Source organism: Harpia harpyja, chromosome 11 (assembly GCF_026419915.1).
Source record: "Harpia harpyja isolate bHarHar1 chromosome 11, bHarHar1 primary haplotype, whole genome shotgun sequence".
NCBI classification, from domain to species: Eukaryota; Metazoa; Chordata; class Aves; order Accipitriformes; family Accipitridae; genus Harpia; species Harpia harpyja.
The window spans coordinates 34,663,094-34,689,783 of NC_068950.1; the positions used below are offsets into that span (position 1 = coordinate 34,663,094).

The window sequence follows — 26,690 nt, forward strand, 5'->3', positions numbered from 1 at the left end:
TTCGGTCCCCACTACCGCCTGTACAAACTACAAAAATAAACCTTTGCTCTCTTTGATATAAATAACTTAGGTGGCGTGTTGGGGGGGGGGGGCTGCCCGCCGTGCCCACGCCTGGCACGGGGACGGGGTCCCCAAGGCCACCCCAGCTTAGCGGCAGTGTCTGGGGGCCGGGGGGGGGGCCGGGGCCACGGGCACGGCAAACACCACTGGAGTTAAAGTGCTGGGTAATGGTGCGGATGGTGCCCGGGATGGGGACGGGGGACAGGGGCTGACCTCAGGGACAGCCCCGTTGCACGGGGACACGGTGAGAAATGTTTTCCCAGTGAGATGTGCCCGGTGGCACCACGGGTGCCCACGTGAGTGTGCACTGCCCTATGTGTGCACCAGCACGTGCTGTCACCAGGGCAGAGCACAAGTGTGGCACGAGGGGCTGTGACCGTGGGGCAGCTCAGGGGCTCGGCACAGCAAGGACCCCACCCCAAAACCCTGCCTGTGCAGTTGGAGCAACAGGCTCCCTGGCTCTGCCGTGGCACGTCCCTGATCTCCAGCCCTCCCGTGCTCACCGGTGGGGAAACTGAGGCACTGAGCAGCACGTCAGAGGGGGTGAGCTGCCCGTGGCCACCCAGCACCCCATGGAGCGGGGGCATGAATCAGGTCTGCACCCCTGCCCCAGGCTCCTGCGGCCTCCGGCAGGCAGCCCTGCACCGGCCAAGGGTCTGCCCCCTCCCTGCCTGCACCCTGGGCAGCCGGGCGAGGCCGTAGGCTGAGAAATAAATCTTTTAAAATAAGCTTAAAAATATATATCTCTCTATAGATAGTTTCCCTTTGCAATAAATAAAGGTGGGGGGTGTCCGCCCCAGGCCTTGCCCATGGCACCCCAGGGCATGGCCAGCTGTGGGGCTGCCCCCTTATTGGGACGGGGGGCATCAGGTCACCCTGTTGGGGCACCCCAGCTTGTGGCCCGGGTGGGGGCTCCCAGGAGGAGGTGACAGGGAGCAGGCAGTGACCCCACAGAGGGGGAGCTGGCAGGGCACCGAGCCCACCTTGCCAGCAGCTCCAGAAACAGAGGGGGGAGTTAGTGCTTCCATTTCTGGGGGGGCAACAAGCCCGGGGCAGGGTAACCCTAAACCCTGGGTGAGGGGACACGGCACCATCAGCACAGCCCCGGATGGGGGACACGCGGGCAGGGCATGGCCTGCACACAGCTTGCATAGAAGTGCCAGCCCGCTCTGCTGAGCCCCTTTGCGGGGGGGTGCGGGGGGGCTGGTCCTCCTTGGCCAAGACCGGGTGGCATCACTGCTCCGGCGATTAGCAGCACGATGCGGGCAACCCCGCTCTGCAACCCTCCTGTGCCTGCCAGGCGCTGGGGAGATGCTCTGCCCAGGAGCCAGCAACCTGCGGGGAGATGGGGGAGGGGGTCAGCTGGGTTCCTCCAAACCTGCACCCCCATGCTGCCGTGCACGAGCCCCAGGTTAAGGTGCCCGTGTCCCCAAGCTCACCTAGCGCCGGGTGCCTGCCCCGCGGCGTCCCACGCTCTGCATCTCAAAGGCATCGGGCACGGCGGTGCCACTGGTGCTGGGCATGCTGGGCTCCTCCAGGCAGTCCTGCTCGCCACCGGCGAAGCCCTCGGGACCGAAATTGGGGTAGGAGCCAGGCAGCGTGGGGTGCAGGGCCACCGTCACCGAAGCGGTGGCCGTGACGGTGGCGTAGCTGCCGGCCGGACCCTGCAGGTGGGTGCTGTAGGCGGGCAGGGCTGCGGCGGGGGCTGGCCGGGCGCCCGGCGGGCAGGGCTGCGGGTAGTCCTGGGGCGGCGTGGGGCACGGCTCCTCAAAGGGCAGGGGGGTTGTGGGCTGCAGGCCGGGACCCTCTTTCTTCCCCTGGACCTCCGGGCTGTCCTTGTAGGGCTTCAGCACCTGGAGGGGGGATATGGAGCGTGAGGGTCCCCAGCCATGCCGAGCATCCCGCTGGCAACCCCACCAGCACCACAGGAGACCCAGGAGCCCCTGTCCCCCAGTTCTATGTGTGACCCTCTCCGAGGGGCTGCTGGGGACCCAGCGATGCCACAGCAGGCAGGCACTCACGGTGATGCGGGGGAAGCTGGGGTCCTTGCCAGCCTCCAGCAGGATGTGTGCCGGGGCGGGGGGCACGATGAAGGGCCCCCGGGGGCTGCCCGGCCCTCTGCCCTCCGTGTAGCACTCCGTGTCTGAGGGGTCAGGGAAGGCGGCGGGCCAGGCTGAAGCGCGACGTACGTAGAGCCCCCCGGGGCCCAGGCACGGGGGCACTGGCGCCGGTGGGGGCAGGTGGGGGCCGTTATCCACCAGAGATGCCTGGGGAGAGAGGGGACAGCGTCAGAGGGACCAGGGACATACAGGGTTGGAGGAGTGTGGGGTGGCAGGGAGTATGGGGTGATGTGAGGATGGGGTCAGGGCTATGTGGGGTGAGGGACATACAGGGTGAAGCAGGGATGGGGTCAAATGGGTCAGGGAGGGATAGGGGGAGTCGAGTGTGGGGTGAAGCAGGAATGGGGCCAAGTAGAAATGGGGCAAGCTGGATATGGGGCAGAGAAAGGATGGGGGAAAGCAGGGATGGTACCGGGTGAGGGATGGGCCGAGGTGGGTACGAGGCGAGGTTGGGACTGGACAAGGCAAGGATGGGTATGGGGTGAAGAGGGGACAGGGTGAGGGGCAATGTGGGATGAGGAGATGTAGATACAGGGTTGGGACAGGGAGAGGCGGGATGGAGGTCTTGTACCTCAGGGGGTGGCCCGATGACAGAGAGCAGGACTGGCAGCAGCACCAGCCCATTGAGCAGCCCCAGCAGCGTCAGGATGGTGAGCACCGCAAAGAAGTACCTGGGGGGGGCACAGGCAGAGGGGGTAAGCGGGCACAGCCACCATGAACCCTGTCCCACCCCAAACACAGCTTCCCACACCACACACCCTAGCCCCCCCATGACTCCCCGGCCTCCATGCAAGCTGCCACCCCCAGCAAGACACATCCTCGCCAACTGCCCTACATCCCCACCACCAGCCAGGGAGCTGCCACACTCACCAGCTCCCATTGCCAAAACTTTTGGGGGGCAGCAAGCAGCTGGTTTAGCCCCCTCCGGCACTCACCTCATGATGAAGTCAAACTCGGAGCCAGCCAACATGAGGACGCCCAGGAGGGTGGAGACAGCACCGTCCATCACGGGGGCAAAGGTGTGCTCCAGTGCTGCGGCTGAGCGCACGTTCCTGCTCCCTGCAGCCGTCAGGAAGCCCTGCATGGGATGGGGATGTCACGCGGGGTTCGTCCCCTTGTGCCACTCATGACGTGGCCACTCATCGGCACATGGGGCGAAGGGGGGTGAGGGTGCCGGGGAGTGGGAACTGGGGTGCCCCACAGCCGAGCAGGGGTCTGCCTGTGCTCACCAGGGCCACATGGACGGTGAACTCCACACCGATGCCCACCGAGGCGATGAGGATGACCACGGGGATGGCACTCAGCTTGATGCCCATCAGCCCCATGATGCCAAACAGCTCCACTGCCATCATGGCCAGGATGGACACCTGGGGAGGGGGGTGGGGTCACTGAGGGGTGGCTCTGACCGGCTGTCCCCTCTGCCTCTCTGTCTGGCATGCCCGATCCTACCCCTCCATGTAGGGCAGTCTCACCCCATTGCCCCTTTTCCCTCTATTTGGGGTACCCCTCTGTCCCATCTATCGGGGGTGGCCCTCACCCTCCTCTGCATGGATGTCCCCAAATCCCTGCCCACTACACACGTTCCCTTCATAAGGGGTGTGTCCCTGATCCCTCCGTATGGGTCGCCCACTCACTGCCACCTCCATATGGGTGTTCCCCTCACCCTCTTCTGCATGGATGTCCCCAGACCTCTGTACCCTCCATAGGTTCCCTTCATAAGCGATGTCCCTCCTCCCTCCATATGGCTGTCCCCCACCCACTGCCACCTCCATATGGGTGTCCCTTCCACCCCGGGTGCCCCTGGCCACCCCCATCACCCCATCCCCATGAAGCAGGTACCCAGGGCCACCCAGCAGGATGGGAGCAGGGCTGGATGTCCCTGTACCCACCCGTCAGGAGGGCAACACAGCCAGTCACCCCCCAGTCCCCACGCATCGGGGTGCGTACTCACGATGATGCCGGCCGTCCAGGGGTTGAGCAGCAGCAGGGCACAGACGAGGAAGGTGCAGGCCAGCAGGATGCTGATGGCCAGCAGGAACCAGTGGCGCAGGCCGATGTACTGCTCCCAGAAGAGGAAGGGGTAGCCGCTGGGGTAGCTCAGCACCCCGTGGCGCTGGGCAGCCTCCCGGCAGATAGCCCGCACGCTCTCGATCGCCTCCACGAAGTCAGCCGTGCGACGCAGCCCGCTCAGGTAGAAAGGGAACTGGGCGAACTCCAGTGGCTGGGCTGCCGGGACTGGGGAGGAGAGCACGGGCAGTATGGGGGTACGGGCAGCACGGGAGTGAAGGCACCACAGGGGCACCCCAGCCACACCAGCCTGAGTGCAGCCCAGGCAGCACAATGCCTGGCTGGGTACCACGGGGCTGGGGAGCGTGCAGGGAGAAGACTGGGGGCAAGGAGGAGGGGGTTTCTCTGCCAGCAGGATGCTTGTGAGGTGGGGAGTCATGGGGAGCAGGGGGTTCCTCTGCAGAGGAATGTCTGTGGGGCAGAGAGGGAACAGAGTGGAGGGACTTCTTTGCAGCGAAATGCTGATGTGCTGGAGCAGGGGTGTGTTGCTGCACGCTAAGGGCCCAGGGAACGTACAGTGGGGTGCTCAGGGTGTGGGGCGCAGGGGGACAAGCATGGGGCACAGGGAAGCAGGGCAGTTTCTCTACCAGAGGATGTCGATGGGATGAGGGATGTGGGGAGTTTCAATGTGGGGGATGCTTGCAGGGCAGGAAAGGTGCAGGGAGCAGGGTCCTCTGCAGGGGGATGCCGGGGGGGCAGGAGGAGGCTGTGGGGAGCCCACCGCGCTCACTCACTTCGCAGGTTCTCGCCCGTGGTGTCGTACTTGTCATGGATCCACTCGGGCGGCGGGGGGTAGAAGTTGGCCTGGGAGGCGGCGAAGCCCAGGGGGTCGTTGCTGGCCCACACCGTCAGGCAGATGTAGAAGGTGTCAGGGGGGATGATGCCGTTCTCATCCACCAGCCGCCGCGTGGTCAGCTACAGGGAGAGAGCAGGAGTGGGCGTGAGTCGGGCAGCGGGCACAGCATTGTCCCCAGCCCAGTTGCCCCAGCCCCGTCCCCACGCACCTGATTGAAGTTGAAGGGCTCCTTCTTGTTGCCGGTCTGGATTAGGAGCTTGTACGCCAGCGCCCCGTCCTCGGAGCCGTTGCGGTAGCTGTCGTGGGTGATGCGCCCAGCTTGCCAGTCCCTGTCGAAGGTGGCCTGGAGCCCTGGGGATGCAGTGTGGGGGGTGAGCATCCCTTGGGGCACCCCTGCGTGGCACCCTGTGTGCCCCAGGGAGCGTCGTGCCAGCGGGATGGGTGAGCAGAAACCCCAGGGCTCAGCCTGGCATTGCTGGGCACCTTGGGGACACCATGGGACCACCCTCCCCAAGGTGCCACACACCAGAGAAGGCATTGCCAGGCCTAACGGGGAGGGTGCGGGCTGGGGAGAGGGTTAGGCAGGGGAGGTCGAGAGAAGAGGGGTGTCCCTCACCTCGCAGCCAGTCCTGGAAGTAATGGAGCCACATCTTGGGCAGGTCGCGGTTGCCCTCCCGCACCACGTACTTGACGGTGCTGAAGGCCTGGTGCAGGCTGAGCAGGGCTGCTTGGGCGCCCGGGTAGTGGAAGCCGCCCTTGGTGACGATGAACATGTTGTAGAAGGAGAAGTACTTGAACTGGGCCGAGATGAAGGCATGCGCCTTGGTGTCCCGTGGCACGATGTCCGTCAGGTAGAGCCCGTCGTGCACCATGGTGGTGCCGTAGAGGCTCAGCCCCAGCAGCGCCAGGAACAGCACCGCCACCACCGCCTGCGGGGACAGTGGGGGGTCAGGCAGGGTCCCCTGCCACCCACCCGCCTCGGGCGGCACTGCCGGGGCCGTCCCCACCTCACCTTGGTCCGGGTCCGCAGGAGGAGCGGGGCGTACTTCTCCCGGGCGAAGTCGGCGAGGCTCCAGCGGCAGAAGGGCAGCGGGACACACTCCCGCCCACCCTTGGCCTCATCCAGCTGGGCCAGCAGGTCCCGGGTGGAGCTGGACGGGGCGAAGACCTGCGAGCCCAGGGGGTCGGTGGGAGGCAGGAGGACGGCGGGCGAGGTGCACACCTGGGAGGTGGGCGGCAGGACGGTGACGACGTGGTGGCCCGAGGGGTCGCACCGGGTGAAGGCTTGCACGGTGGTGGTGATCTGGGTGCTGGTGGCCACGCCGGGGTGCCCGTAAGGGGACGGGTGGCAGGCATGGTTGTCATTGGCATCGGCGAGCTCCTGGGGTTGGATCTGGATGACCCGCGAGGAGCAAGGGCTGCAGGGAGAGAGGAAAGGAGGAGAGAGGGAAGGAGGAGGAGATGTTGAGGAACAGAGTCACCCCATGCTTCTGGCGGGGACACACAGGGCCAGCCCCATTCCGGCCAGTCCGGCGGTACCTGTAGAAGCAGCAGAGGATGTCGAGCCGGCGTTTCTCCCGGCGGTGCAGGTCCAGGCTCAAGATGGCGGGGAAGACGAACAGCACCATGGCGAAGTTGAACACCACAACCACCGCAGCCTGTGGGTAGGGGGGACACGTCAGAGCAGGGTCTGGCCGTCCCTTCCTGCCCCTCCCAGAGAGGGACCTTGGCCCTACCTGGAGGGAGAAGGCGCGCAGGGCAGGGATGGGCACCAGGGCTGCCATGAAGAAGGCGATCATGTTGCTGACAGAGGTGAGAGCCACGCTGGTCCCCGTGCGCTTCAGGCACTCGCCTGTTCGCTCCTGTGAGGACAGAGGGAGGGGATGACGAGAGGGGCCGTGGGGAGGCGGGAGGGGGCCAGGGAGCCCCTGGGCAGGGCCCGGTGCTCACCTTGAAGGGGATGTGGTGGCTGGTCTCAGTGAAGGCGTGAGCCAAGAGGAACATGTCGTCCACACCGATGCCGAGGGCCAGGAAGGGTAGGACCTGCCAGAGAGCAGCCAGCGTCAGTGGGGGGGACACAGCCACTGCCTGGGAGGGGACCCAGCCACCCTGCAGCCCCCAGGGTCCCACCAGCCCCACGGTACCCAGCTCTTCCCCCAGCACATACCTGGGTGGTGGCTGCATTGAAGGAGATGCCCAGCAGTGAGCAAAGCCCCAGGCCAGAGGCCACGGAGAGAGCCACGAGCAGGACCCCGGCCAGGCCCACGGCCCCTTGGGACTTGGAGCAGTCCCACCGCAGCATGGTGACGCAGGCATAGGCCAGCTGGAAGAGGACAGCGGGTTAGCGGGGACAGGGGCGGTGATGGAGGGACGGCGGGGGACACAGAGAGGAGGCACACGCACCATGAGGAGGTAGCCCCCAGCCACCCGGATGGCGCTGACATCGGAGAAGGACTTCATGATGTCATTGAGCGTGGTGGTGGAGAAAGCGTGGACGCTCTGCGTGGCGTTGGGCGGGATGGAGTCCTGTGCCAGCTGCCAGAGGTGCACCCCATTAGAGGAGTCAGGACCCCCCCCACTCCCCAGTACATCTGCCCCAGGGCCACCCAGGGTGTCAGCATCGCCACTGAGGGTCCCAAGGGACCCACCAGACCACAAGAGAGCGGTGCCAGGACCTGTGGCCACATGAAAACCTGGGCGCAGGGGGATGCCATGCACAGCCCCATGTGGGGGCTGTTCCCGGTGCCCACCTCCACGAATTTCCTCTGCCAGGCCTCCAGGATGGCGCCCGCCTTCTCCTCGCTCCAGCTGATGTCATGGATCTCGTAGTCATCCTTGAAGTGCTCAAAGAGCTGCCGGGGGCTCATGAGGAGGAACATGGTCTGCAGGGCCTCGGCACTGGGGGACAGGCACACACCTCGCTGGGACCAGCTGCAGCGCCCCGGGATGCAGGAATGGGTCCATCCCCCACCCCTCGGCTCCCAGCCCCACCATGGACACCCGGGAGAGGACCCAGGCATCCTGGCCCCAGTCCCCCTCCTTGCTCCGAAGCACTGCCCTGCTCGCCAGTCCCATACACTCGCCAGCCTCACATGCTCTCCCAGACAGCCCCGCAGCCCCTGTTGCAGCCAGAGTGGGTTCCCATGGGCACCAGATGAGGATGAGGATAAGGGAACCCTGCCCCAAACCGTCCCGGGGGTGAGTGCTGCGGCTGGGCCCCTGCGCCATGCCTGGGGACACCCGCACCACAGCGGCTCTCACCGTAGCAGCTTGCCCTGGGAGTCTTTGGTCGTGCCGCCTAAAATCAGCTCCTGCTGCCAGCGCATGAACTTCCTGGAGAAGCCGTGGCAGCCCCCCGAGAGTTCGGCTGGGATGTCGGGGCTCTGCGGGTGGAGGGGAGGCGTCAGGGATGCAGGACCATGGGGCAGGCAGGAGAGCAGCAAGCCCCCACACCCCTCCAAGTCACCACGGGCTGTGACCCACCTGCTGGCTCTGCTTGTTGGGGGCACTGGGGGGGCACTGGGGGTCCCGGGGGTCCAGGCAGGGCCGCTCCATGTAAGCTTGCCCCACCTCTGCCTTGTCCAGCAGCTCTTTGAAGCCTTCCAGGGACGTGAACTGCCCCAGCTCCTCCATCAGCTGCAGAGGGTCCAGGTTGCTCCACTGGATGTCCGGGCGGCCCCTGGGGAGAGAGCAGGACTAGGGTGATGGGGGATGCCGAAATCCACATGCGGTACCACCACCACCGCTGCCACCTCATCCCATGGGTCCTGGGGGTGCCCTCAAAGGCAGGGTGTGAGGATGCAGAGGAGCAGCATCAGTCTCCAGCGCATCCCTTACCCCTTCCCGGGGCCGCCTGCAGCATCCCCCATGCCCCGCACGGCGCAGCGGGCCGTGCCCAAGTCAAGTAGCATGCCTGATCCTGTTAGGCTGGGACAAAGCGGGGGGAGCCGGCCCCACCGCCCGGCCCCGCTTTGTGCGAGCAGTCAGGCTGATTACTGCCTGCGGGCTAACATCTTGATAGAGGGGAGCAGGCAGGCAAGGGCTCCCAGCATCCCCTCCCACCCTTCCTGCCACCTCCCCCCAAGCTGGAGGTTTTGGGGCTCAGCAGAGGTTCCGGGGGCTCAGGACGGTGCTGGGAGCTGGGTGCAGACCAGGTCCTTGAAGGTCCAGCGGAACCCTATGGGACTCGGGTACCCAGGAAAAGGGGCTTTTCCATTGCCTGCGGATGCTCTACTCCCTTCATCCCAGCCTGGGGTGCTGGGGGCCAGCTCCCAGCCTCTCGGCTTCTTTTTTAAGACAGAAAGGACACACAAAAAAGCCAATAACCCAGCCCAGCGCTCCAAAGAGGGGAAGAAAAAGCCCCGAGCGAGTGTGGGCTCTGGGGAGAAACGCAGCCTAATAATTCATGAAGTCTGGCTGGGCCGGAGCCGGCCGCTCGAGATTCCCACATACCAACCGGAGCTGCTGCTGCTTCCAAAGAGAGCCCCTTTTATCTGCTTTCGCTTGCTTCACTGAGCCAGGGCAAATCCTTTTGTCTTTCCATAGATTGCTGCTCTTTGTTCTTCCAGCTCCCGCCCCGCTCACCCCTCGGCGTTAAAAAGGGGGACGAGTCCCCACGGGCTGGCCGGCACTCAGCCGGGGTGCCCGCCTGGGCACCTGCTCACCCGGCTCCGAGGAGACATGGGTCCCACCACTGCTGCGGGTGCCACCCTGCCTGCCACATACCCCAGCACCAGGATGATGCCCACCCCGGCAGACGATGCCACCAGCATCCCACTTGGCATGGCCACCCCAGCCCCATTCGTTCCCACTCCCGGCTGCTCCCCAGGCTGGGATGGGGAGAACCTGAGGTCTTGGTGGGGCAAAGCCGGTCCCCCAGTCCTGGCTGGGGATGCTGTGGCCCCTTCCCCCTCCTCCCGTCCGGCAGCAGCCTGAATAAGGCCACTATTTCATCTGTTTGGCAAGGGGCAGCTTTCAGAGCAGCATTAGCATGAGAAAGCGCGGGGCTTCGTTTGCTGACAATGCACAAGCCGCCCCGGCTCTCCCGGACAAACACACGCGTAAACAGAAGGAATGTGGGGGGGCTCCCCCCGCCCAGCCCGGGGTCCCCAGCCCCACCACCGCGGTGCAGGGAGCTGGCTGGGAGTCACCCGCCACCCACCCCGGGGACTCTGCGCCCTCTGTGTCCCTGGGCACGGCTCAGGAGTGTGGGTGCCTCCTCGTCATCATGGCACCCACAAAGCGCTGTTGGGGGGCAGCAGCCCCCAGGGACCTGCCTGCGGCACGGCCTCTGTCCCCGCATCCCCATCCTTGGCCGGTGTGATGGCACGGCACAGCAGGGACGGGCAGCTCCTGCCCGTGGGGTGCAGCCCCCCTCCTCCCCGCAGCGGTGCAGCCCTGCCTGTGCCACCGAGGCCAGGCGGACAAGGACAGGGACCTGTCCCCGGGATGTTGACCCAGCAGGACGAGCAATGGTGGTGGGACCATCCTGGGGGCGAGCGGGACATGCAGCAGCACCAAGGGACCTGAGGCAGCACTGAGGGACCTGAGGGCAGCGGGACCAAGCTGCATGGGGAGGTCAAGCACAGTCCCCTTGGCAGCCCCCTCAGCCCCTGCTCCCACCCGTGGCCCCCTGCACCCCGGGACGGCCCCCCACACTCACGGGAGGTAGGCTGAGCCTCCCTGCAGCTTGGCGCCTTCCCAGAAGCAGTCCAGCGGCGTCAGGATCACGCAGGGGAACAGCTTCTCTATCATCTGTGGGAGGAAGAGATGCGAGGGTTTCAGCAGGGATGGATCAGCCCCCCCTTGCTCCCCCCTCAACCCCGCTGGGCTGCCCAAACCTGCGCCCTCCCGCATGGAGCTGGCAGTGCCTTTGCAGCACCTGGGGCTGCCAAGCCCCATCCCCACCACAGCCCATCCACTACCCGTTCCTTGGGGGACCAATCCCCCATTGGGGGGGCTCCCTGGGGGCCACGGCACGCCCGCCACTCACCCTCTCGATCATGCCATTCTCAATGATGGGAACACCCGACTTGTAGCAGATCTTGTTCAAATCCCACGATCTGGAAAGGCAGAAGGAGGAGCTGAGGACGAGCATCATCCCGCATGGGACATGGCAAGGGGTAGTGCGGGGGGACACGCAGGACATGGCAGGGGTCCCCATCACCCCCCGTCCGGAGCCGGACTCACTTTCCGTACAGCGAGACTTGGACTTTGCTGGCGGCCAGGGCCGCCTCGAGGTGGAGCTGCAGGGCCTCCTGCGTCAGGATGTTCTCCCCATCCCTCTTCGGCGTCTGGATCAACATTTGGGAGGTGTAGACGGACTCCTCGCCCAGCTTCTCCTTGGTGTAGCGCAGCTCCTGGCTCACCCGGCTGCCCGCTGTGCAGGGAACCACGATGTGTCCCGTCAGCGCCAAGGCTGGCAGAGGTCCCATCCCACCAACCTGTCCTGCCCATCAGGATGCCCAGGGAAAGGGACTGGCACGAGCAAGGCCCCCGCAGCATCAGATGGTGCCACGTTAACCCGTGGGGGGGCTTCTTGCCATGGGGTTCCCCAACGGCTCCATGCTCTGGGTGCTCGCACCCAGGGGACCCAAGCAGGGAGCACCCCAGCCCACACTGGACCGGGCATCCCCCTTCCCACTGACATGGATATTTCCAGCACCAGAGCGGCTCGTTGGCTTTGCTTTCGCTGGAAAAACCCCACAGACGGACAGCTGGTGAAACGGATGGGGCAAATCCTGCCCACTCCCACCCATGCGTTGTGGTGGGTGCTGCAGATGCCCAACACAACCGGCCCCCGACACAGAGAGCAAAACTGAGGACACCCCACCCCATCCCTGCCCAGCTGCTCCCTGGCACCCCAAGGCGGGCAGCGTTTTGGCCGGGGAATGGGTGTAGGGAGAGGTGCACACCCCCAAGCCCCCACAGGTGGAGGCTACCCTGGGAAGAGTTTGGGCACAGGGGAGGGACACGACACTGGGGAGCTCTGCAGGACCCCTCTCCTCCCGCTGAGGCTCAGAGATCCATCCCTGATGGCAGCAGGAGAGCTCCAAGTGCGGCAGGGCTGAGGTTTCCGGGAGAAGTTGCCGACTTCATTTGCAACCACCTCGGTGCAGAAGAAAAAAATCCCCTCCCGGCCAGCACGGCTGGGGCTGAGATCAAACCCTGCGCGGCCTTTGGCATGGCGGAGCACCACCCCAGGGACAGCCGTCCCCATCCCTGTCGAACAAGGGGCTCCCATCCCTCCTGGCACAGCGACAAGGGGGGACGACACAGCCCAGAGGAGGCTGGGAGGATGATCCTGAGACCCCCGCGAAGTACAACACCCAGCCGCCCTGCTCCCAGCCCCCTGCCTGGGGGGGGGGATGCTGCAGTGCCCAGTGCCACCCACCAGGGATAGCCCAGTGTGCCCAACATCAGGGCGCATCCCAAGGCAGCACTGCTGGCAGGGGGGAGGCCGGCTCCTGCCCAGCCCCGGGTGCTGGGGAAGGAGGGGGGGGGTCAGGATTCATCCGCGCCGGGATGCTCCCTCAGCAAGAGGCGGGGGCCCCGGCGGGCCTGGCCCCCTGCCAGCACCGGGGAGGCCGGAGCGAGACCGCAAATAAGGAGCAGAATCTTCCCTTTTAATGACTTATTATATGGGTTGGTGTTTTTTGGTTTTGTTTTTTTTCCCTGCTTTTTGGGAACGAGGAGGGGGAAGTGTCTTTATTGTTCCTGGCTGGGCTGGGGAGCAGCTGGTGTCCATCAGATGCCAGTTGGGATGGAGGTTGTGCCAGGGCTGGGGAGGGGGGGACACAGCCTCAGCCTTTGTGTGTGTGTCAGAGGGGACGGCAGTGCCCGGGGCGAGGGGACGAGGACACAGGGAGGGTGGGTGTCACGGGGGGGACGGGACGGGACACCCGTCCCCTTCCCAGCAGGCTGGGAGGTCGGGCAGGAGGTGCACCGAGCTGCTCTGATCTCAGCCGTGCCACCCACGCCGAACCCAGGCGGGCGGTGGGACACGGCGATGGGGGGGGGGTGCCCAGCATCGCCACCGCTCCCTGGGGACGCATCCTGCTGCGCCCCGTGGGCATCTCCGCCCAGCACGGCTGCGGGAGGAGCCGCACATCTGCAAGCGTGGAGTGCGGGGGGAGCCCCCCAAAAAATTAAAGAAAAAAAAAAGAGAAAATAAAAAGCCGTCCCTTGTAATTAGTGTTAATTTGGAACAGGGCACTGCGAGCCGTCAGCAAGCTTCAAAGGCTGTGAGGAAGCCTCAAATTCCAACACCCTAATTAACCAAAGAGCAACATGAAAAGACAAGGCAGCGCACACAGGGCTGCCAAGGACACTTCAAACGGGCGCGCGCCCGCCGGCCGGCCCGGGGCCGGGAGCGGGGCGAGACGCCCCACGCCGCACGCAGCCCCCCGGCCGGGGAGGGGGCTGGGGGGGGCGCCCCGATACCAACAATGAGCACGTTAATGAGGAACTGTATGTAAATTATTCTTTTTTTTTTTTTTTTTTTTATTCCAATTAACAAAGGGAGCCTTTGGCTTTTTCATGCAAAGGGCCCTCTGGTTCCAATCAGGCGCCCTGGTCCTGCTTATTAACAGCCCGTTCCGCTCCCCGGCAGGGTTTGGCTTCACCACCACCCCCGGACCCCCATGCTGGGCAAAGTGAACCCCACACCCCCCAAAACCCCACACCGGGGCCTGGGGGCAGGGTGGTCCCAAGAGGCAGCCGTGCCTTGAGCAAGCATCCTCCCTGGGGTGGGCGCCACTTGTGGGTACCACTGGCTGGGGATTTCACGCTGGGGGGGGGGGTGGGGGGGGGGGTGTCACAGGGTGCAGGCACACAGCAGCGTGGGTTGGAGGGTGGATGGGACCCCATACCCACCCGCACCCCATACACCCGGGGTGCAGAGCGGGCTCCCACCGTGCCCAAACAGGGAGGGCAGGGGTGGCAGGGAGGGGACTGGGACCCCGGCAGCGAGGGCGGCTGCGTGTGCGGCTGCCTCCCGCCCGCGGGCCACGCCGGGGGAGCCCTCCCCGTAATTACAGCATCCGCCGCAAAATTACAGAGCAGGGCGGGAGCCTCCCTACCCCCTTCCCGGCCACCCTGCCTGAGCCACCCCCCCCCCCCCGCCACCGCTCCCCAAACCCTCCTGGCACAGGATCCACGGCCGCAGCCCCGGCGCTGCAGCCGGCTCATCCTCGCCCAGTGAGACCAGCTTGTGCCCTCGGCTGCCCCGGTGGGTGCTGGGACCACAGCACACCCTGCCCGGTGCCAGTCCCCCCCCAGCCACGGGCAGCCCCAGGCTGGCAGGGGGGAAAGAGGTTGCTCCTGCTCTCAGCCAGGACAGAGCCCCTGTGTTGCCCCCTGCCCAGGAAGGGGTGTGACCCAAGCTCACCCCACATCCCCACGGGGGCTGCCAGCACCCCCCAGACTCAGCTCAGAGGGTTTGGGATCAGAGGAGCCCATGTTGGGTCCCGCTGCCCCCGGCACAGCTGCAAGCCCCCTGGCACAGGACTCACCCCGACGCAGCCACACTGCCTGGCATGACAGCAAGGGGACCTCCTGCAGTGCTTACCCAGGGCGGGAGGTGGACAAACCCCACGGGAGCCCTGTCCCCAAGCACCCACGGGTGGGGGGCAGGAGGCTGAGCGCGCCGGGGCAGCGTGCCCAGGCGGCACCAGGAGGGTAGTGGGTTGGGGCAGGCTGCCAGACCCGCACTGAGCCCTCCCTGCCTGGTAAGGGCAAAGGGGCCGGAGGTGAGGGAGGGCCATGGGAGGGGCTGGGGGCCATGGAAAGGCACTGGTGACCCCCCAGGAGATGCGTGCTGCTGCAAGGACCGCTCTGTGTGTCCCCCAGGGTAGGTGGAGGCTGTGGTCTACAGCAGTGCCACCACTCTGCAGATGGGACCTGGGCACTGCCAGCAGCTGTCACCACCGCTTGGGTGACCCGGGTGGGACAGGGTGGCAGGGAGGGAGCACACCGGGGTACGCATCCTCGCTCGGCCTCCAAAAATCAGGCCCTGTCCTCCTGATGTAATGGGGAGGTGGTAACAAATGTGGCGAGTCCCAGATTTGGCTGGTACTCGGGGGATGCTGTAGTCCTGTCCCAGCGCCAGGCCAGCCCTGACCCCAGCTCCAGCCATGCCCCCCAGCAAGGGAAGAGCTGGGGGCAGTAAGAGGGGGGCCCCCCTGGGGACCAGCCCCCTTTCCACAGCACAACATCCCGATGCCAGGGCTAGAAACCCTGGCTCAAGTCCACGGCTGGGAGGAGGGCAAGGTCATGCTGAGATCCCCTGGGAAAAGCCATCCCCAGGGGGACCCCCCTCTGCAGCAGCCCCCCCTGCCACAACAAGGGGCACCCACGGGGGCAAACACCGGACTGTCAAGCCATCCCAGTGGCACAGACTGAGCGCATCCCGCTGGCAGACATGCCCACCCCTGGGTGATTAAAGCCCCCAGGGGCATCGGAGAGATGCCAGCACCGTCCCGCATCCTGTGCGCCATCCCACATGGCAGTGGGAAGGGGTCCCGAGGCACCGCCCCGAGCATCCCTCCACCGACCGCTTCCCCGTGCCGAGCGTCGCGCAAGCCGGAGGCCACCTTCAAAGTGTTGTGGGGCGGATTAGCTGGATTAGGGAGGCAGTGAAAGGACCCATGCTGCTCCGGAGGAAGTCTCGCCCAGGGCACGCTGAAAGAGCCATTTTTACCTGTCCCGGCCGCTACCGCCGGCCTCGCCAAAAGCCCCGTGGCCCCGTCCTGTCAAAACACGTCCTCCCGGCCCCATTCACCCCGTGGCGTGGGGCCGGCCGCGGGGAAGGGGGAGTAGGTGGGTGGCAGATGGGTGTCCTCGGCAGCGCCGAGGGATGAACGAGGGCTCGCTGCTGCCCCAGCACCTCTGACCAAAGCCGGCCCCACCAAAGGGGCTCCCACCGCCCGGCTGAGTCAAGAGGGGCGGCAGAAGAGGGGGATGCCTTCAAAAAGCCAGCAGCGGAGGGGCTGAAAGGGCCGGTTTGGGGCCAGCTCCCCAGCCGTCAGCCCCGGCCAAACCCTTTTGTTTAACGGCAAAGCTAAATTAATGTCTTTATTACCCCAAATCACGGGGCGGCGGTTCCCAGCGCAGGGAGGGGGGCAGCCGGGAGCTCGCACCGCCCCGGCCGGCACCGAGGGGACAGCGCGACCCCCGAAAAAGAGAAAAAAAAAAAAAAAAAAAGGGGGGGAGAGGGGATTCAGTTGGGAACTATTCACCGCTAAGACTCCTGTCAGCATTGACATAAATTTCCACTGGTGTTGGCATTTAGGCATTTGCCATTTCCATATGTATAGGGCTGCCTGTACTAATTATGCTAATCACCCCCTCTGTTGGCTGCTGTGAAAAATGGCCACATTAGGCACTCCACTGCTTGCTAATGTCACTTAATGTGTGGTTGAAACATACATTCATCCCCCTCTGAATGGTGAAATTTTTCCACATTGCTGGCTTCATTCAGGCAAGAAATGAATTTTTTGAACTCAGACCACTTTTCCAGGCCCGAGGGAGAGGCAGATAATAAAACCCTCTTCTCGGGCCCTGGCGCTGCCCCCTCCCAGCCGCCAAATAACATTTAAAACGCAAAAAAAGAGCCCCCTCCCTAAGTCCATGGATACGTCTAAGTTAAAAAAAAAAAAACAACAAAAAAAACACCAACAAAAAACCCCACCACTTTCTAGGAAATAAAAAAATATATAAGTTGAAAAGCAAAGCAAAATGGATAGGGGCAGATAAGCCACAGCCATCTGTAAAGAGTCTCCCAGTCTCTCTGGGTTAATTAGCAAAATTTTCCAGCCCAAAAAAGCTGACCGAGCTGTCAAGGAAGGGAAAGGGAAAAGCAAGAGGTTTCGCACTCGCCTCCCGAAGATAAATAAAGGCAAACTGCCTGCGCCCCATCTTTGGGCAGGCAGGGGGCTGCTGGATGAGCCCCTCCAAGAAGAAAGGTCCTTTCAGAGCCAGCCAAGGCTGCGAGGGAGAAGGTGCTTTGGAGCAGAGGGCAGAGCCAGGCAGGTGGGTTTTGGGGATAACGGGGACCTCGGCACTCCATGGCAGCAACGCCCCAGCTGCCCCTCGCTCCTCTGAGCCCCCGAGGATGGGGACACGGGGTCCCCAAGGATGTTCAGACCCTGTGAACAGAGAGGACTGCAGGGTCCCAAAGAAAAATCTTGCCAGGCCAGGCAGGAGGGTCCCCAGGGCAGCGCTGGGGACCCCCAGCTGCCCCTTCCCTCCCCATGGGGCGATACCTGTGTCATCGCACCCTGAGAGAAGCGGGGACCCTGACCCCACAGGACGCCCATCTGGGGACAAAGCGGGGACGTGGCAGCCCGGGAGCCGCCCCTTGTGCGCCAGGCCGGCTCAGGCCGGATCCCGGCAGGCGTCTCACTGCCTGGGCTGCAGGGACAAGCTGCCATCAGAGCCCCCCACGCTGCCAGCACCAGCCCCACACAGCCCCCCAGCCCCACACTCTGGCTTCGCCTCCTCTTTTCTCAGCCCCTGCACCAACGCCTCACCCCATAAAACCCACCCGCCAGCAGCAACGAGACCACCCACCTCTCCCCGTGCCCACCCAGGAATGGCCACGGCACCCCACTCCCCACCACAGCAGCTGCCCCTCCCAAACCCCCACCCCCCACGGGTCCCACCAAGCACAGTGGGGACAGGGGCTAGGAAGAGGGGCCCCACGGATGGTCTCCCCAGGGTGGAGGCAGGGTGGGGAGGGTGTTCGATCCCCATCCTTGGCTTTCCCATCCCCGATGCCCCTCTCTCTGCAAAGACAGAGCCAGCCAGCATCTGCTCTCCCGCTTGTCCCTGCTGTAGGGGGAGCCCCTGACTGCACCCCAGCCCTGCCCTGGGTGCCAGGGAGGGGACGCCCTGTGCCAAGTCCTGTCGCGGAGGTCAAGGACGGACAAAAGCTATTGCCGAGGAGGTTGGGGGTGACTCAGCTTCTTCCCCCAAGCTGGGAACAAGGCCGCAAATTCCCCTCACCCCCATCCCACACATCCCATTTCATCCCACTGGCACATTCACGATGTCCCTGACCCCTCCAGGAAAGGGACGGGGTCTTCTCCGGGGAGACTCCGCAGCTCTTTGAGAGCGCGATGGCTGTGCGGGGTGCTCGGCTGTTCCGGTTAGGAATTAACCCGGCCTTCCTTTGAACCAGCCCTCGGCGCTATAAATCAGGCAGACCCATTCACCACCCAGGGCTCTGCCTGCCCGGAGCTCTCTGCCCCGGCCCCTTGGCCCTACAGACGCCCTGGGAGAGCCGGGAACAGCTGCCAGGTGTCTAGAGGTAACTCAACACTCGCCGCTAGCCGGGATTTCAAAGCCTCCGAGTGGCTAATTGCTTCGGAGGAGCCTAATTGAACATTTCCACAGTCAAGTCCAATTTATGGGGTGACATGGCCTCCTTCCATCTCCCAAACAGGGATGCAGGTCAGGCATAACCCCAGGATACCGCAAGCACCCCCCAGCCTGCGTGGCTGAGAACACCCCCCCCCAAATTGGGGCCAGAGACCCTGCACTTTCCCCACAGTGGCCAGGGTCACAACCCAGGCTCGGGGGACCCATTGGGGCACCTGCCATCAGCATGGCCCCAACACTGACCCCAGCCAGGAGACCAAAGCAGGGCTGCCCACCCTATTCCCCTGGGAGTAGGGGGTGAGTGGACAGCAGCGTGGTGCCCCCCCGGGAAGCAGCTCCCTTCCCTCTCCTGCCCACCAGGTCCCCAGCTCCCAGAGGGCTGAGCTCAGCCGGCAGCGGGGACAGCCCAGCACAGAGTCACACTCCGCTCCTGCGGGACCTCACCTGGGTGAGGTGGTTTGGGTTGGAGCATCACCAACCCGCATCCCTCAGCCTGGCTAGGCAGAGGCAGGTGATCAGCTACAGACCAGCTGCAGAGGGTCATCAGAGGCTTCCCAGAACCCTCAACCACCCTGCCTCTGAGCTGGGACCTACTGGCCTAGGACAACGTGACCGGGACTCCCTGCACACATGCCCTGCTCCTAGACACCCCACGGCGCTGCCTCAGGGCCAGGATGGGCCACGCTCCTGCAAACATCTCCTCACACATACCCAGAGAGGGCAGGACCCAGGGTCCCCTAGCACCCTGGGGATCCCAAAGCTTTGGGGCCAGGCTGATGGAGCACCAGCTTTGCCAGCCCAGTGGCAAGAGCTGCACTGCCTCAACCTGGCGTGACAGTACCAGGCTCGCTGCAGAGGGATGGACACACGCACCAGCAACCCTGCCGCACACCCAGGGATGGGAGAAAGTGGCAGCTGAGAAAATCCCCAAGCAGCTTCAAGTGGTCAGGATCCAACCGCACAGTCTGGGAAATTGTGTCCTGCTCCCCAGGGCCAGCCCAAGCCCTCCTGCCCCAGATAATGCACATCCCCACACCAGCAGGAGAGGGTCCAGAGATCAGGGAGGGCTGGGTACACCTGAGGACACCAAGGGATGCTTTGATCTCGCCAGAAAAACACAGAAGTGATGGCCAGCAGAGAGGCAAGGACCCACGCACGGTTATGGGGAAGGGAGGAAGCCCCACAGCTGATACACGAGACTGAAAGAGCCGCTGCAAACCTTCCTTCCACGTCCTGACCCACGCATGCGCGTCAGGGACCCCGCAGGACTAACGCCACCCTGGCCACATCGTCCTTGGTGGTCACAGACGGTGCCAACGCCCAAAGACGGCCTCCCCGAGCACGCTGGGGCCGTGCCACCCAGGAGCAAGGCACAGAGGGGTCTGCCCCAGGTGTACACTCCCGGGGGAAGAGCCCTCCCAGGAAGGCCGAGGGGGGGCCCCCCAAGCAGCACCCCAGCATCGCAGACCATCCCCACCCCAGGCGCTACAGATCCAGAGCAGGGGCTGTGTGCAGACCCCAGTATACCCACCCATCGCCCAGGCAGGGGTGGGACACCCCGGGTCAGCAGTGTTTCACCATGGGGTAAAAAAAACCAACCAACCAAAAAAAAAACCAGCTCCCAACACTGAAGAAGATGCCCCAGCCATGAGAAAGAGCCAGTTCCTCAGAGAGGTCCCTGGCACCCACGTTATAGCCACACCACAGTGTGGGTGAAAAATGCCCCAACAGCCGCAGTCCCTCCTGGCTGTACCCATGCAAGCAAGGAAGCACGGTGGGGCGCAGAGCATGTGTGCAAGAAAAGCCGGGTTTCTGGGCACTTCCAGCCATCCCCAGGCTCGGCCCCTTCCCCATCCCGCTCTCCACCCCGATGTGCCACAAGTCCCGTTCCCCCCCCAGCGGGAAGAACCACAGCCACTTCCCTGGCTCCGGCCGCGGTTGCACGAAACGCTGACTCCTTGCAACCCCAAAAGCACAACAAAAAAAAATCCGATGGCGCCAGAGCCACGAACCGGAGCAAGGGAACCACGGAGGGAGCGTGTCCCTCCTCCAGCAGCCACCGCTCAGGCGCCGGCCGGACCAGGAGGTATCACTGGATTTCTCTGCTACGTGTTGCAGAGGAAAGGGGTGATGGAGACGAGATCGGGGGACACACACACGCAAACACCCCTCGGGAGTGGGGAGCAGGTGGGAAAGCTGGGGATTCCTGGGCAGGGGTGCGTGCGTGCATCTGTGTGTGAGCAGCAGCGAGGGAGCGCAGGGCCTTTTTTTTTTTTTTTTTTTTTTTAAAAAAAAGGGGGTGGGAGAGCAAAGTTGCTTCTATTGTTGAACCAAATCCAAGAGTAGCTGAGGACCACACAGGGAGCGGGGCGTGGGGGAGGAGGCAGCGCTCCCGCACAAAGATGGCTGACACCCCTCCGCTGAGCAACATCTGCCCCTGCACAGCACCCCGCCGGGGACCCCAGGCTGGGAGAACCCCCCCCCGGCCAGGGCCTGGCAGGGATGGGGCAGAGGAGGGGGTGCGATGCGGGGTGCTGCCTCCCCCCCCCCCTCCCCCGGGACCCCCAAAGCAGGAGGGAGGCGCAGGGAAAGCAAATCCCAGCACTGGGGAGCGGAGCTGCAGGGAGAGGGGAGAGAAAAATCCACGCTGGAGTTATTAATAACAAAGAAGGGGGATCAGCCGCTTCCACTCGGAAACGGGGATTTGCTCCTGCCTGACCCTGCCCGCTCCTCCGTCCCCTCCGGGCGGGGGTCCCGAGCCGGGACCGGCAGCCCCGCGGCTGCCGGCTCTGCCCCGCTACGGGGCTGCGACCGGCCCCGGGGGCCTCTTCCCGCGGGGAAGGGGCCCGGCGGCGGGAGAGCGGCACCGCGGGAAGGGGGTGCCCACGCGGGAAGGGGGTGCCCACGCGGGGGGAGACGCGCGCTCAGCCGGCGCCGAGCACCACCCCCGCCGCACGTGTCCGCTCGTGCGGGGACGCGACCGCACCTTCGCGCGGGGACCCCCGCCGGGACACGCGTGGGTGCGTGGGTGGGAGGGTGTCCCTTTACAACTCGGCACCACGCGGCCGCGCAGCCGGGACCTCCGCTCGCGGGCACCCACGGCCCGGTCCTCCGCGGCCCCGCTCGCGGGACGCCCGGCAGCATCCTCCTCCCGCCCAGCTCCGGCACTGTCACCTGCCTCCGGGCCGGCCCCGCACCTCCGCGCCCCGCGTGGGGCGGGGGGGACACGGACAAAGCCGCGGCCGCGAGCGGGACCGGGACGGTTCCCACGGGCGGCTGAACCCGTGGGGCCGCGCTTACCTTCCACCCAGAGGTGCTCGATGTCGGTCTCGATGGAGGCCACCCGCAGCCCCACGGCCAGCGCCCCGAACACCAGCAGCCCCACGAAGAGCACCTTCCCGCAGTGCCGCTGGATCCGGCAGCCCAGGGCGAAGAGCAGCGCCTGAAAGCGGGCCCGCAGCCACAGCGGGGCCCTTTGGCCCACGGCCCTGCCCTGGGGAGAGGGCGAGGATCAGCCCGGGAGCGGATAAGGGGAGACCCTGCCCGGGGAGGAGAGGGGAGGCGGGGGGGGGATCCCGCAGCAGCCACGCTCCGTGGGCTTGCGGCGCGGGGCCGGGACCCCTCCGGCACCCACGATGCTGCCGGTCCCCAGCTGGGGAGAGAGCGAGTCCCCGAGCCGGGGGACACGGGGCTCCACACACCCGCTCCGCGCCGCCGCCCCCCCCCCCCCCAGCCCGCCCCGGGCTCCTCCGCGCTCTCCGAGCCCCCCACCCCCCCGGCCGGGAGCCCCCCGCGGGAGCGGGCGATGCTCGCCCCTTACCTCGGGCAGCGGCTTGCGGCGGGCGGCTCGGAGCGGCGGCGGCGGCGCGGAGCGGGGGGGCTCGGCCGGCATGGCGGGGCGACTGGCGGGGCTGGGCACCCCCCGTTATGTGGGGCCGAGCGCGGCGGCCCCCATGCGCGCGGCGGGGCGGGGCGGGTGGTGCCGGTAGCGGGGCCGGTGGCGGTGCAGCGCGGTGCCGGTGCGGAGGGCTGTGTGCCGCCGGCCGCCCGCCGCGCCTCTAAAGGGGAGGCGGGGGCGGGGGGCGCCGGGGCCGCGCCGCCGCCGCCGCTCCCATTGGCCGCCGCCGCCGCGGCAGCGCCCATCGCCGCTGCTAGGCAACGGCGCGCCCGCCGCCGGCGGCCACACACGGCGGCACTCCCCCCCCCCCCCGCTCACCCCCCCCTCTCCTTCCCCGCCCGCCCCCCCGCCCCGCACGGCCCGGCCCGGCCCGGCTCCGCCGCGGGGGGGAGCGCGGCGGCGGCAGCGGCGGCGGCCCGGCCCGGTCCGGCCCGCCCTGCCCGCGGGCAACGGCACCCCCCGCGCCCGGGGCTGCTCCCCCCCCCCTCCCGCCCCGGGAACGGCAGCCCCCCCCCCCCCCCCCGAGACAACAGCAGGGACGGGCAGGTCCCCCCCACTCCCAGCCGCACCGCAGGGGTGGGCACCCCCACGCTGTCACCCCCGGGGGTGGGCATCCCCCGCAGCAACCCCCAAGGGATGGGCACCCCCCCGTAGCAAACCCCATCTGCTGGGCATCCCCCCACAGCCACCCCCAAGGATGGGCATCCCCCTGTAACTACCCCCCCCAAAGGTAGGCAGCCCCCCCCCGTAGCTATTCCCCAAGGATGGGCACCCCATAAGCAGGGCATCCCCTCGCAGCCACCCCTTCTCCCACAGCTACCCCACAAGGGTAGGCAGCCCCCTGGAGCTGCCCCAAGGGATGGACATCCCTCCCAAGGGCATCCCAAGGGCAGGGTGTGCCCCCGTAGCCTCTCCCCGAGGATGGGCATCCCCCCATAGCTACCCTCCTTGCTCCAGGCATTCCCCCACAGGCCCCCCCGCTGCTGGGCAGACCCCCCCCATAGCCACCCCGAGGGCCGGGTATCTCCTCCAGGGCCAGGCATCTTCCCATAACCACTTCCCAAGGCATAGGCAGCCCTCCTAAGGGCTCTGTCCACCCCCCAAGGGCTGGGCAGCCCCCCCATAGCCACCCCAAGGGATAGGCAGCCCCCTCCCAGAGGCTGCGCATCTCCCCTATAGCCAGCCCTAGAGCAGGGCATCCCCCTTTCAAGGGCCCAGTGTCCTCCCCCAAAAGACCAGGTATCCCCCGCCGATGCCTTTTCCCAAGAACAACCCACCACCACCACCAAGAGCAGGGTGTCCCCCCACCCCCAGTGCCAGTTGCCCTTCCCAAGGGCCAGATATTCCCCCAGGGCTTTGGGGGGGACAGAAAGACACCCCAGTCTCTGGGTGTGCCCCAAAAGTGCTGCCCCATCCCCTGCCATGGGCAGCCAAGCCCAACACCCCAGGGCTGGAGGCAGGGGGGCACAGAACCCCCATCCATGGGGCAGGGGGCTGGCAAAAGGGCAAGGGGTAAATGCCACCAATAATTTGTGGGGTAATTATTTCTCTGCTCATTTTACACCCTTCTCAGGTCTTTATTGGACAGACCTGGTGCTGCTCCCACCGGGAATGGCACCCTGAGGAGCTGCTGAGGGCACCCAGGGGGAGTCAGTAAACCCACACAGAGCAGCACCCACCCCACGTGCATCCCCATCCCTGCTGCCCACCCCGGTCCCCTGGAGCAATGATGGCGATGCTCGTCCTGGTGTCTCCTTACTAGCCAAAAACGGGGAAAACCCCAATAAATAAACTGAGTTTCTCAGGCGGCTCCTCTGGCCCCCCGGCCACGGCCCCTGCCAGCCCGACCCGCTGCCACTGAGCTCTCCTGGGCCTTAGCGGCACGTAAAGGGTTTCTCCCTCGTCCGGCGATAGGCCTGTAGCATCTGGCGTGTCCCCAAATACAGAAGGGAAACGGCTATTCAGCACTTCTGCTGCCTGATTGCTATTAACAGCTCCACCATTCCTCTTTCTCGGTGGACCCGCACTACCGCCGGGCAGCTGCTGCTTTTCATAAACTTGATTTTTAAAAACTAAGTTGTCATCCTCCTCTCCAGCACCGCCGGTTCCCCCGACCCACATTCTCCATCCGCTTCCTGTCTGTCACCACTGGTTTCCACCTGGGGCTCTCCCACCGGTGCCCTGCAGATAGGGAAATGGCATCAATGTCCTTGGAAAAGTCGTGGGATGGCCAACGGAGACCTGCTTGGTGTCTGCCAGGGCCCGGGACTGAGCTGGATTTGCCCCATCCCAGGGCACCACAGGTTTCCCTGGGACCTGGGCTCCTGGTGCTGCAGGACTGGCTTCCCCGACCCATCCTGGTTCACCCACGCCAGCACCGGGCTCCTGTGCCGCACGAGCACCACGCAGGACTGGCTGTGGCAGGATCATCCCTGGCACTCCTGCCTGCTCTGCGCCACGCACCCCTGTCCTGCTGCCCACCCGCTGCCTCCGTGGTCCCTGGGGACCAGCTGCCCCCCCAGGACCCGTGTGGCCTCAGCAGCAGCTGGCACCATCGCAGACACCGTCGTGACTTGCACCTCAAGCGAGAGGGCTTAGGGCTTGGCAGGCAGGCGGCCGGTTTGGGGATCCCAAGCTTTGCAGGGGGGGGTGACAACCCCAGCGACAGGGCCAGACCCTGCCACGCCAACAGGGATTGAAAACCCAACTGGAAAAAGCCTGTGGACAGGACGGGGTTCAGCCTGCCCCTGCCCTGACACCGCAGAGATGGGCTCCCAGACAGTGGGTCTGCTCTAAGCTGGGGGCTTTGGGTCTCCCTGCAGGACCCTTATTTCCCCTGAAGCCACCCTGGAGGGGACTTGGAGCCCTGTGGGCCACCGGCCTTGGGGGAGTGGGATGGGATGCGGGGGATCGGCTCGTGCGCAGGGAGACTTTGCTTGCCGCTTCTTGCTGACCGGCTGTTTTATATCAAGGCGGGAGGGGGGATTTGCTGTTCTAGATGGTATTTTAATGGGCAGGCAGGCAGCTGGAGCCTGGGAGAAGCCTGCTTTACATTGTTTGGGGTTGTAACAAATAAATTCAATTAAAGGCAAATGGCTCCGCGCAGCCCCCACCCTGCGCAGTGTCTCTGCGGCACCGGTGGTTGCGAGAGCTGCGGGTGCGAGGCGGGAGCCCGGGGCTTTGCCCCCCACGCCAGGGCCACCCGGGGGTCCTGCCCACTCTCGCCCCTCGCCCCCGCCGCGGGGAGATGCCAGGGTGAGCCGGCGGGATGTGGCGAGGGCCAGGGAGCGCAGGGCACCGCACCCACCGAGCACCCGGAGAGGGGACGGCGTGGCCGGGGAGTCCACCCTGTCCCCTGTCCCCGTACCGCGCGTCCCACCCTGTTGAGCAAAGGGGATGGGAAAATCCCGGCGGGCAGGAGCCATGCCGCAGCGGGCACCCCTCGGGGACGAGCAGCCTGGGACGACGGCCTCGGTGGGCAGCGGCATCCTCGGGGCAAGCAGAGGCCGGGCAGGGGCTGGGGTGTGGAGCTGGGCTTTGCACGGCCGCCATGCAGCCCCAGAGCCCTGCGGCCTTGGGGGAAAGCAGAGGGGACTTGGCAGGGATGTGCCAGAGCCTCGGCACGCTGTAAACAGCCGCCGCCGCCGCAGCAACTCCTCTGCCGGGAGCCAGCGCTGGGCGTTTGTTAGTTGGAAACCAGATGGTGCTCTCCCAAGCACCGGCACAGCTCGCCCAGCTGCGGCCCTGAGCCAGGCGCAGGCTCCCAGGGACCCCGGGGCTGCGCAGCACCCAGTGGCTGGGACCCCATCGGGGTGGCCGGAGAGCTGGGGGTGCAGGGAGGGCCTCCCGAATGGACGGGCGGTGTCAGGGTGTCCCCTGCCCCATCGCTTCCCCCAGCCAGCACCGGGTGTGTCCCAAGGGATGCTGTGTTCCAAGGGATGGAGAAGGCAGGCAGCATCCACCAGAGGGGATTAGAGATGGGGCATTAACATCCCTTAAAATCCCCGTGCATCTCTGTGCCACACTGTGCCTCAGTTTCCCTGCGCCTCCCCAACAGCAGGAGGCTGATGCAGGGGGAGAGAAGCTGGTCCCCAAGTCAGAGTCCACCTGGTCCCCCCAGAATAAGGCTGAGATAGCAGGGAAGGCATAAAGCCCCATATCCGCAGCCAGGGAAAGCACCAAGGAGGGATCAGAGGGGTCCCTGCCACATCCCACCTGGGCTAATTCTCCGTGGGACACGGCACAGAGGACATGGCCAGCGAGCCCCTGTCCCAGCACCACCAGCAGGACCCGGGGGGTCTGGGCTCTTCCCCAGTCCCCAGCGGTTCTGGGGGCAGGTGCACCTAGGGAGCACGGACAGACCCGTCCC

At 65.6% G+C, this 26,690-nt stretch overlaps 1 protein-coding gene across 1 annotated transcript; it reads right to left on the reverse strand.

Moving 5' to 3' along the window:
- Positions 1-46: 46 nt before the first annotated feature.
- PTCH2 (patched 2) lies at positions 47-22,449 on the reverse strand. Its single transcript, XM_052801911.1, has 24 exons — positions 22,244-22,449; positions 21,724-21,916; positions 11,233-11,422; positions 11,036-11,105; positions 10,706-10,797; positions 8,527-8,722; positions 8,305-8,426; positions 7,794-7,941; positions 7,447-7,578; positions 7,211-7,366; positions 6,994-7,086; positions 6,780-6,905; positions 6,583-6,701; positions 6,056-6,461; positions 5,660-5,972; positions 5,252-5,394; positions 4,982-5,162; positions 4,132-4,415; positions 3,410-3,547; positions 3,116-3,258; positions 2,752-2,851; positions 2,082-2,327; positions 1,500-1,913; positions 47-1,395 (listed from the first exon to the last, which is right to left on the reverse strand). Exons 1-23 carry the CDS (start codon positions 22,313-22,315, stop codon positions 1,500-1,502), a joined length of 4,077 nt encoding a protein of 1,358 aa, XP_052657871.1. The 5' UTR covers positions 22,316-22,449; the 3' UTR covers positions 47-1,395.
- Between the last annotated feature and the right edge of the window lie 4,241 nt (positions 22,450-26,690).

Coding starts and splice junctions, on each gene's coding strand:
- PTCH2 (XM_052801911.1), bottom strand. CDS start 22,315: ATGCCGGCCGAGCCCCCCCGCTCCGCGCCGCCGCCGCCGCTCCGAGCC. Junction 11,106..11,232: donor CAAGTCTCGCTGTACGGAAA/GTGAGTCCGGCT, acceptor CTGCCTTTCCAG/ATCGTGGGATTTGAACAAGA. Junction 2,328..2,751: donor TCATCGGGCCACCCCCTGAG/GTACAAGACCTC, acceptor CTCTCTCCCCAG/GCATCTCTGGTGGATAACGG.